Genomic DNA, 12,297 nt, shown 5'->3' with positions numbered 1-12,297 from the left:
TAAAACTGACTATCCTACCGATACTTGACTTCGACGATGTCATTTACAAAATAGCCTCCAACACTCTACTCAGCAAATTGGATGCAGTCTATCACAGTGCCATTCATTTTGTCACCAAAGCCCCATATACAACTCACCACTGAGACCTATATGCTATCGTTGGCTGGCCCTCGCTTCATACTCGTCGCCAAACCCACTGGCTCCAGGTCATCTATAAGTCTTTGCTAGGTAAAGGTCTGCCTTATCTCAGCTCACTGGTCACCATAGCAGCACCCACCCGTAGCATGCGCTCCAGCAGGTATATCTCACTGGTCACCCCCAATGCCAACACATACTTTGGCCGCCTTTCCTTCCAGTTCTCTGCTGCCAATGACTGGAACGAACTGCAAAAATCACTGAAGCTGGAGACTCATATCTCCCTCACTAACTTTAAGCACCAGCTGTCAGAGCAGCTCACAGATCACAGCACCTGTACATAGCCCATCTGTAAATAGCCCATCCAACTACCTCATCCCACATACTGTTATTTATTTGATTTATTTTGCTCCTTTGCACTCCAGTATCTCTACTTGCACATTCATCTTCTGCACATCTACCATTCCAGTGTTTAATTGCTATATTGTAATTACTTTGCCACCATGGCCTATTTATTGCCTCCTCCCTTATCCTACCTCATTTGCACACACTGTATATATACTTTTTCTATTGTATTATTGACGGCAAGTTTGTTTATTCCATGTGTAACTCTGTGTTGTTGTTTGTGTCACACTGCTTTGCTTTATCTTGGCCAGGTCACAGTTGTAAATGAGAACTTGTTCTCAACTGGCCTACCTGGTTAAATAAAGGTGAAATAAAAAAGTGAAAAAATATAGACCTACAGACACACTATATACCTACAGACACTATATATATACCCATAGACACTATATAGACCTACAGACACACTATATACCTACAGACACACTATATACCTATAGACACTATATATATACCCATAGACACTATATAGACCTACAGACACTATATAGACACGATATAGACCTACAGACACTATATAGACACTATATAGACCTACAGACACTATATAGACACTATATAGACACTATATAGACCTACAGACACTATATAGACACGATATAGACCTACAGACACTATATAGACACTATAGACACTATATAGACCTACAGACACTATATAGACACTATATATATACCCATAGACACTATATAGACCTACAGACACTATATAGACACGATATAGACCTACAGACACTATATAGACACTATAGACACTATATAGACACTATATAGCCACTATATAGACCTACAGACACTATATAGACACTATATAGACCTACAGACACTATATAGACACTATATAGACCTACAGACACTATATAGACACGATATAGACCTACAGACACTATATAGACACTATAGACACTATATAGACACTATATAGCCACTATATAGACCTACAGACACTATATAGACACTATATAGACCTATAGACACTATATAGACACTATATAGACCTATAGACACTATATAGACACTATATAGACACTATATAGACACTATATAGACCTACAGACACTATATAGACCTATAGACACTATATAGACACTATATAGACCTATAGACACTATATAGACACTATATAGACCTACAGACACTATATAGACACTATATATACCTACAGACACTATATAGACACTATATAGACCTACAGACACTATATAGACACTATATAGACACTATATAGACCTACAGACACTATATAGACACTATATAGACCTATAGACACTATATAGACACTATATAGACCTACAGACACTATATAGACACTATAGACACTATATAGACACTATATAGACCTACAGACACTATATAGACACTATATAGACACTATATAGACCTACAGACACTATATAGACACTATATAGACCTACAGACACTATATAGACACTATATAGACCTATAGACACTATATAGACACTATATAGACCTACAGACACTATATAGACACTATATAGACCTACAGACACTATATAGACACTATATAGACACTATATAGACCTATAGACACTATATAGACACTATATAGACACTATATAGACACTATATAGACACAATATAGACACTATATAGACACTATATAGACCTACAGACACTATATAGACACTATATAGACACTATATAGACACTATATAGACCTATAGACACTATATAGACACTATATAGACACTATATAGACACTATATAGACACTATATAGACCTACATACACTATATAGACCTACAGACACTATATAGACACTATATAGACACTATATAGACCTACAGACAATATATAGACACTATATAGACACTATATAGACACTATATATACCTACATACACTATATAGACCTACAGACACTATATAGACACAATATAGACACTATATAGACACTATATAGACACTATATAGACCTACATACACTATATAGACACTATATAGACACTATATAGACACTATATAGACACTATATAGACACTATATAGACACTATATAGACCTACAGACACTATATAGACACTATATAGACACTATATAGACACTATATAGACCTACAGACACTATATAGACACTATATAGACACTATATAGACACTATATAGACACTATATAGACACTATATAGACCTACAGACACTATATAGACACTATATAGACACTATATAGACACTATATAGACCTATAGACACTATATAGACACTATATAGACACTATATAGACACTATATAGACCTACATACACTATATAGACCTATAGACACTATATAGACACTATATAGACCTACATACACTATATAGACCTACATACACTATATAGACACTATATAGACACTATATAGACACTATATAGACACTATATAGACCTACATACACTATATAGACCTACATACACTATATAGACACTATATAGACACTATATAGACACTATATAGACACTATATAGACCTACATACACTATATAGACCTATAGACACTATATAGACACTATATATACCTACATACACTATATAGACACTATATAGACACTATATAGACACTATATAGACACTATATATACCTACATACACTATATAGACCTACAGACACTATATAGACACTATATAGACCTATAGACACTATATAGACCTACATACACTATATAGACCTATAGACACTATATAGACACTATATAGACACTATATAGACACTATATATACCTACATACACTATATAGACCTATAGACACTATATAGACACTATATAGACACTATATAGACACTATATAGACCTATAGACACTATATAGACCTATATAGACCTATAGACATTATATAGACACTATATAGACCTATAGACACTATATAGACACTATATAGACCTACAGACAATATATAGACACTATATAGACACTATATAGACACTATATAGACCTACATACACTATATAGACCTACAGACACTATATAGACACAATATAGACACTATATAGACACTATATAGACCTACAGACACTATATAGACACTATATAGACACTATATAGACACTATATAGACCTACATACACTATATAGACCTACAGACACTATATAGACACTATATATACCTACACACACTATATAGACCTATAGACACTATATAGACACTATATAGACACTATATAGACCTATAGACACTATATAGACCTACAGACACTATATAGACACTATAAAGACCTACAGACACTATATAGACACTATATAGACCTACAAACACTATATAGACACTATATAGACACTATACAGACACTATATAGACACTATATAGACACTATACAGACAATATATAGACCTACAGACACTATATAGACACTATATATACCTTCAGACACTATATGCTACAGTTATGGCATTGTAAGCTATCAAAAGTCATAGACCTAGAGATCCAGGCTCAATGCAAGGTTGACAGAGAGAGAAGACACTAAATGCAAGGTTGACAGAGAGAGAAGAAGAGAAGGCCCTAGAGATCCAGGCTCAATGCAAGGTTGACAGAGAGAGAAGAAGAGAAGGCCTACAGATCCAGGCTCAATGCAAGGTTGACAGAGAGAGAAGAAGATACGGCCTACAGATCCAGGCTCAATGCCAGGTTGACAGAGAGAGAAGACAGGTATAAAAGTAGTTACCTGTGTCTGTGGTGGGGTGGGTTATGCTTTTCAGCCATTGTAGAGAGAGAAGCTGCAGAGGCGTTGGATAAAACTGGCCAACTGACCGACTGACATCTGGGGTTAACACTCCTCTCTCTATCCCCCAATCAATTTCTTCCTCTCTCCCTCTCCCTCTCCCTCTGCTCCTCTCTCTCTCTCCCTCTGCCTCTCTCTCTCTTTCTCTCTCTCTCTCTCCCTCTCCCTCTCTCTCCCTCTCCCTCTCTCTCTCCCTCTCTCTCTCTCTCTCCCTCTCTCTGCCTCTCTCTCTGTCTCTCCCTCTCCCTCTCCCTCTGCCTCTCCCTCTGCCTCTCCCTCTCTCCTTCTCTCTCCCACATAGCTGACATTCTTCAACTAAGCACAACAGCAGGTGCGCTCACGGATCAAGTTCGCGGCTGTCTGTCCTCCGCATCTTTCCCTGCGTGCCATGACATGAGCCTGTAGTGCACTAGGCCATGCAGCCCTGGCCGCATACCACCCGTGGCAGGGTCGTGTTCAGGAAGAGGAGGGGGAAATCTACAGATGTAGGATCAGAATTTGATCACTATTTTGTTGCTGAGAATTTCCTATCGGGAAATGCAAACTTGTAAAAAGCCTCGTAAAGTTTGTAATTTCCACTTTAAAATGTCCGATATGATTTGGTCCTAACGAAAAATGTATCAACCCCTAAAAAACATGTCCATTAAAGCTGCATTATGTATCTTTTGGGGGGGGGGGGGCGACCCCGACCAAATTCACATAGAAATGTGAGTTATAGATCTGTCATTCTCATTCAAAGCCAGTCTAAGAAGACGGTTCTATGTGCATGATATCTATGCTTCTGTGCTCAAGTTCAGTTTTTGATTTTTTTTCAACTTTAGGTTAAGTACACCAGCTTTAAACAGTTTTAAACAGAAAATACAGTACAATATTTTTGGTTATGGAAAATATATTTCACAGTGGTTTAGATGGTAAATTGTTGGTTAAGGGCTTGTAAGTATGCATATTCACGGTAAGGTCTACACCTGTTGTATTCGGCGCATGTGACAAATACAATTTGATTTGATGTGATTTGATTTGATTGTGTACACAATAACTGCTTGTCTTGTCACATAAACTGAAATTAGGCAAATTAGTAAAGTTACGGCAACCAGGAAATGACGGAGTGATTTCTGCATATAGCACCTTTAATTACAGCCACATCCACATGATAATTCACATTTCCTGTTTCTGCAGGATTATTTTCCTGCTGTAGCAAACTGGCTCAAATTAAGATGCTACATCTGTAGGGGGAAGGTACGGAGAGACGGGGGGGGGATATCGGGACTAAAATAAGACTGCAGCTGTTCTTGAGACCAGAAACTAAGACATCCGTGTCTTAAAGAAAAGAACACTGTGGAACACGCTGGTTGAATCAACCACGTCATTTCAACCAAATTACGTTGAACCAATGTGGAATAGACGTTAAATTGACGTCTGTGCCCCGGTGGGAAAGGTCAACAGGCCTATAGGTGATATTAAACATGTTAATACGTACAAGTAGTTTACCTCTATCTCTCTCCATCAGGGTTGGGGTCAATTTGAATTGAAGAGGAAACCTTTTACATAAATAGTTTCTCCATTTGAGCTTAAATAAGAAGTCATTGAAAATATACACTACCATCCCTGAGTCGCCTCTCCACTGTTGACGTTGAGACTGGTGTTTTGCGGGTACTATTTAATGAAGATGCCAGTTGAGGACTTGTGAGTCGTCTGTTTTGAAAAACTAGACACTCTAATGTACTTGTCCTCTTGCTCAGTTGTGCACCGGGGCCTCCCACTCCTCTTTCTATTCTGGTTAGAGCCAGTTTGCGCTGTTCTGTGAAGGGAGTAGTACACAGCGTTGTACGAGATCTTCAGTTTCTTGGCAATTTCTCGCATGGAATAGCCTTCATTTCTCAGAACAAGAATAGACTAACGAGTTTCAGAAGAAAGGTCTTTGTTTTTGGCCATTTTGAGCCTGTAATCGAACCCACAAATGCTGATGCTCCAGATACTCAACTAGTCTAAAGGCCAATTTTATTGCTTCTTTAATCAGAACAACAGTTTTCAGCTGTGCTAACATAATTGCAAAAGGGTTTTCTAATGCTCAATTTGCCATTTAAAAGTATACATTTAGATTAGTTAACACAACGTGCCATTGGAATACAGGAGTGATGGTTGCTGATAATGGGCCTCTGTACGCCTAAGTAAATAAATCTGCCGTTTCCAGCTACAATAGTCATTTATAACATTAACAATGTCTACACTGTATTTCTGATCAATTTGATGTTATTCTAATGGACAACTAAATGCTTTTCTTTCAAAAACAAGGACATTTCTAAGTGACCCCAGCCCTGCTCTCCACCATGGCTAATGTTGATAACAGCCAGGTATGGTGTTATAGTCTGGACCTGGAGGGAATCTGTCAACAGTTAGTAGCTAACAGACAGGTATGGTGTTATAGTCTGGACCTGGAGGGAATCTGTCAACAGTTAGTAGCTAACAGACAGGTATGGTGTTATAGTCTAGACCTGTTAAGGAATCTGTCAACAGTTAGTAGCTAACAGACAGGTATGGTGTTATAGTCTGGACCTGGAGGGAATCTGTCAACAGTTAGTAGCTAACAGACAGGTATGGTGTTATAGTCTGGACCTGGAGGGAATCTGTCAACAGTTAGTAGCTAACAGACAGGTATGGTGTTATAGTCTGGACCTGGAGGGAATCTGTCAACAGTTAGTAGCTAACAGACAGGTATGGTGTTATAGTCTAGACCTGGAGGGAATCTGTCAACAGTTAGTAGCTAACAGACAGGTATGGTGTTATAGTCTGGACCTGGAGGGAATCTGTCAACAGTTAGTAGCTAACAGACAGGTATGGTGTTATAGTCTAGACCTGGAGGGAATCTGTCAACAGTTAGTAGCTAACAGACAGGTATGGTGTTATAGTCTGGACCTGGAGGGAATCTGTCAACAGTTAGTAGCTAACAGACAGGTATGGTGTTATAGTCTGGACCTGGAGGGAATCTGTCAACAGTTAGTAGCTAACAGACAGGTATGGTGTTATAGTCTGGACCTGGAGGGAATCTGTCAACAGTTAGTAGCTAACAGACAGGTATGGTGTTATAGTCTAGACCTGGAGGGAATCTGTCAACAGTTAGTAGCTAACAGACAGGTATGGTGTTATAGTCTGGACCTGGAGGGAATCTGTCAACAGTTAGTAGCTAACAGACAGGTATGGTGTTATAGTCTGGACCTGGAGGGAATCTGTCAACAGTTAGTAGCTAACAGACAGGTATGGTGTTATAGTCTGGACCTGGAGGGAATCTGTCAACAGTTCAGTAGCTAACAGACACAGGTATGGTGTTATAGTCTGGACCTGGAGGGAATCTGTCAACAGTTAGTAGCTAACAGACGGGTCATGGTGTTATAGTCTGGACCTGGAGGGAATCTGTCAACAGTTAGTAACTAACAGACAGGTATGGTGTTATAGTCTGGACCTGGAGGGAATCTGTCAACAGTTAGTAGCTAACAGACAGGTATGGTGTTATAGTCTAGACCTGGAGGGAATCTGTCAACAGTTAGTAGCTAACAGACAGGTATGGTGTTATAGTCTGGACCTGGAGGGAATCTGTCAACAGTTAGTAGCTAACAGACAGGTATGGTGTTATAGTCTGGACCTGGAGGGAATCTGTCAACAGTTAGTAGCTAACAGACAGGTATGGTGTTATAGTCTGGACCTGGAGGGAATCTGTCAACAGTTAGTAGCTAACAGACAGGTATGGTGTTATAGTCTGGACCTGGAGGGAATCTGTCAACAGTTAGTAGCTAACAGACAGGTATGGTGTTATAGTCTGGACCTGGAGGGAATCTGTCAACAGTTAGTAGCTAACAGACAGGTATGGTGTTATAGTCTGGACCTGGAGGGAATCTGTCAACAGTTAGTAGCTAACAGACAGGTATGGTGTTATAGTCTGGACCTGGAGGGAATCTGTCAACAGTTAGTAGCTAACAGACAGGTATGGTGTTATAGTCTAGACCTGGAGGGAATCTGTCAACAGTTAGTAGCTAACAGACAGGTATGGTGTTATAGTCTGGACCTGGAGGGAATCTGTCAACAGTTAGTAGCTAACAGACAGGTATGGTGTTATAGTCTAGACCTGGAGGGAATCTGTCAACAGTTAGTAGCTAACAGACAGGTATGGTGTTATAGTCTGGACCTGGAGGGAATCTGTCAACAGTTAGTAGCTAACAGACAGGTATGGTGTTATAGTCTGGACCTGGAGGGAATCTGTCAACAGTTAGTAGCTAACAGACAGGTATGGTGTTATAGTCTGGACCTGGAGGGAATCTGTCAACAGTTAGTAGCTAACAGACAGGTATGGTGTTATAGTCTGGACCTGGAGGGAATCTGTCAACAGTTAGTAGCTAACAGACAGGTATGGTGTTATAGTCTAGACCTGGAGGGAATCTGTCAACAGTTAGTAGCTAACAGGCAGGTATGGTGTTATAGTCTGGACCTGGAGGGAATCTGTCAACAGTTAGTAGCTAACAGACAGGTATGGTGTTATAGTCTGGACCTGGAGGGAATCTGTCAACAGTTAGTAGCTAACAGACAGGTATGGTGTTATAGTCTGGACCTGGAGGGAATCTGTCAACAGTTAGTAGCTAACAGACAGGTATGGTGTTATAGTCTGGACCTGGAGGGGATCTGTCAACAGTTAGTAGCTAACAGACAGGTATGGTGTTATAGTCTAGACCTGGAGGGAATCTGTCAACAGTTAGTAGCTAACGGACCTGGAGGGAATCTGTCAACAGTTAGTAGCTAACAGACAGGTATGGTGTTATAGTCTGGACCTGGAGGGAATCTGTCAACAGTTAGTAGCTAACAGACAGGTATGGTGTTATAGTCTGGACCTGGAGGGAATCTGTCAACAGTTAGTAGCTAACAGACAGGTATGGTGTTATAGTCTGGACCTGGAGGGAATCTGTCAACAGTTAGTAGCTAACAGACAGGTATGGTGTTATAGTCTGTACCTGGAGGATGTTGAACAGTTAGTAGCTAACAGACAGGTATGGTGTTATAGTCTGGACCTGGAGGGAATCTGTCAACAGTTAGTAGCTAACAGACAGGTATGGTGTTATAGTCTAGACCTGGAGGGAATCTGTCAACAGTTAGTAGCTAACAGACAGGTATGGTGTTATAGTCTGGACCTGGAGGGAATCTGTCAACAGTTAGTAGCTAACAGACAGGTATGGTGTTATAGTCTGGACCTGGAGGGAATCTGTCAACAGTTAGTAGCTAACAGACAGGTATGGTGTTATAGTCTGGACCTGGAGGGAATCTGTCAACAGTTAGTAGCTAACAGACAGGTATGGTGTTATAGTCTGGACCTGGAGGGAATCTGTCAACAGTTAGTAGCTAACAGACAGGTATGGTGTTATAGTCTGGACCTGGAGGGAATCTGTCAACAGTTAGTAGCTAACAGACAGGTATGGTGTTATAGTCTGGACCTGGAGGGAATCTGTCAACAGTTAGTAGCTAACAGACAGGTATGGTGTTATAGTCTGGACCTGGAGGGAATCTGTCAACAGTTAGTAGCTAACAGACAGGTATGGTGTTATAGTCTGGACCTGGAGGGAATCTGTCAACAGTTAGTAGCTAACAGACAGGTATGGTGTTATAGTCTAGACCTGGAGGGAATCTGTCAACAGTTAGTAGCTAACAGACAGGTATGGTGTTATAGTCTGGACCTGGAGGGAATCTGTCAACAGTTAGTAGCTAACAGACAGGTATGGTGTTATAGTCTGGACCTGGAGGGAATCTGTCAACAGTTAGTAGCTAACAGACAGGTATGGTGTTATAGTCTGGACCTGGAGGGAATCTGTCAACAGTTAGTAGCTAACAGACAGGTATGGTGTTATAGTCTGGACCTGGAGGGGATCTGTCAACAGTTAGTAGCTAACAGACAGGTATGGTGTTATAGTCTAGACCTGGAGGGAATCTGTCAACAGTTAGTAGCTAACAGACAGGTATGGTGTTATAGTCTGGACCTGGAGGGAATCTGTCAATAGTTAGTAACTAACAGACAGGTATGGTGTTATAGTCTGGACCTGGAGGGAATCTGTCAACAGTTAGTAGCTAACAGACAGGTATGGTGTTATAGTCTGGACCTGGAGGGAATCTGTCAACAGTTAGTAGCTAACAGACAGGTATGGTGTTATAGTCTGGACCTGGAGGGAATCTGTCAACAGTTAGTAGCTAACAGACAGGTATGGTGTTATAGTCTGGACCTGGAGGGAATCTGTCAATAGTTAGTAACTAACAGCTAACAGACAGGTATGGTGTTATGAACCATACTAGTTTAAGTAGTACAAGTCTCCAATACTCCCTTGACCTCTCTAGAAGTCGTTCTTCGTCCCAAATGACTCCCATTTCCCTATATAGTGTACTACTTTTGACCAGAGTGCACTATATAGGGAATAGGGAAACATTTTGGACGGAGACATTATCATTCTCTAAATATATACTGTTTAGTCCCTCCTCATCACTCAGTGAACATCAGCGTGCCTGAGAGAGAGGGGGGGTAGACGGGCGGCAGGTAGCCTAGCCGTTAAGAATGTTGGGGCCAGTAACTGAAATGTCACTGGTTCGAATCCCCGAGTCAACTATGTGAAAAATCTGTCGGCGTGCCCTTGAGCAAGGCACTTAACCCTAGTTGCTCCTGTAAGTCGCTCTGGATGAGAGCATTTGCTAGAATGTAGAGGATGAGAGGAAGTGAGGGAGGGAATGAATACATAGGTTCCATGTGTAATTGCATGGCACAGTCTGTTCAACACTCCAAATGTATTTTTCATTGACCAATGGCGCCCTCTTGTGGTGAGAATAGCACAATGCCTCAAAACTCATGTCCTCCCTCTTCACTGTATAGAGCCCCCTAAAGGTCAAACAGGGAAATGGTTCCAAACCTTACCTCCTCCATTCATTTTTCCCCATAGGGAATTTTTTTAAACACTTAAAATAAGGGGCTGTGTTTTGTGTAGGCTTACCCTGACGTGACGTTTTCATAACCATGTAAATATATTTGGACAGGGTGACATTTATCAATGTATTCTGCTCTATTTACTCTCAGATTTAACATGGTTATCAAAACATCACGTCAGGGTTAAGCCTACACAAAACACAGCCCTTATTATAAGTGTTTCTAAAAATTCCCTATGGGGAAAAATGATAGGAACTATTTCCTTGTTTTACCCCTAGGTTTTATGGGTATTATGACTCATACTGTGGTTCTCTATAAGTATGCAGTCATATGATCTATTATTATACCCTGTAGGTCGAAGCCATAGACATTGAAACCAGTAGTATCAGCACGTGGTCCTGTGTGATGACAAATGTAGTAGTCAGAATGGATCAGTATTTAATTAAATATCTAGTAGTCAGAATGGATCAGTATTTAATTAAATATCTAGTAGTCAGAATGGATCACTATTTAATTAAATATCTAGTAGTCAGAATGGATCACTATTTAATTAAATATCTAGTAGTCAGAATGGATCAGTATTTAATTAAATATCTAGTAGTCAGAATGGATCAGTATTTAATTAAATATCTAGTAGTCAGAATGGATCAGTATTTAATTAAATATCTAGTAGTCAGAATGGATCAGTATTTAATTAAATATCTAGTAGTCAGAATGGATCACTATTTAATTAAATATCTAGTAGTCAGAATGGATCACTATTTAATTACATATCTAGTAGTCAGAATGGATCAGTATTTAATTAAATATCTAGTAGTCAGAATGGATCAGTATTTCATTAAATATCTAGTAGTCAGAATGGATCACTATTTCATTAAATATCTAGTAGTCAGAATGGATCACTATTTAATTAAATATCTAGTAGTCAGAATGGATCACTATTTAATTAAATATCTAGTAGTCAGAATGGATCAGTATTTAATTAAATATCTAGTAGTCAGAATGGATCACTATTTAATTAAATATCTAGTAGTCAGAATGGATCACTATTTAATTACATATCTAGTAGTAAGAATGGATCAGTATTTAATTAAATATCTAGTAGTCAGA

At 39.5% G+C, this 12,297-nt stretch overlaps 1 protein-coding gene across 5 annotated transcripts in view; it reads right to left on the bottom strand.

Moving 5' to 3' along the window:
- aimp1b (aminoacyl tRNA synthetase complex interacting multifunctional protein 1b) overlaps positions 1 to 12,297 on the bottom strand; it is a 39,339-nt gene that overhangs the window by 23,715 nt on the left and 3,327 nt on the right. For 2 of the 5 annotated variants that reach the window (XM_071378482.1, XM_071378481.1), the window contains exon 1: positions 4,191 to 4,363. The exons of 2 other annotated variants lie outside the window; for them this stretch is intronic. In XM_071378482.1, coding sequence (XP_071234583.1) covers positions 4,191 to 4,228 — 38 coding nt within the window. In that variant the 5' untranslated portion in view covers positions 4,229 to 4,363. Of the gene's footprint in view, positions 1 to 4,190; positions 4,398 to 12,297 lie in introns of those variants that run through there. One more of the 5 variants, XM_071378478.1, reaches the window with a different exon arrangement.

This window comes from Salvelinus alpinus, chromosome 31, assembly GCF_045679555.1.
Source record: "Salvelinus alpinus chromosome 31, SLU_Salpinus.1, whole genome shotgun sequence".
In the NCBI taxonomy this organism is placed as follows: Eukaryota; Metazoa; Chordata; class Actinopteri; order Salmoniformes; family Salmonidae; genus Salvelinus; species Salvelinus alpinus.
The sequence above is the reverse complement of the archived record's forward strand: the minus strand, read 5'-3'. Positions and strand labels throughout refer to the sequence as shown.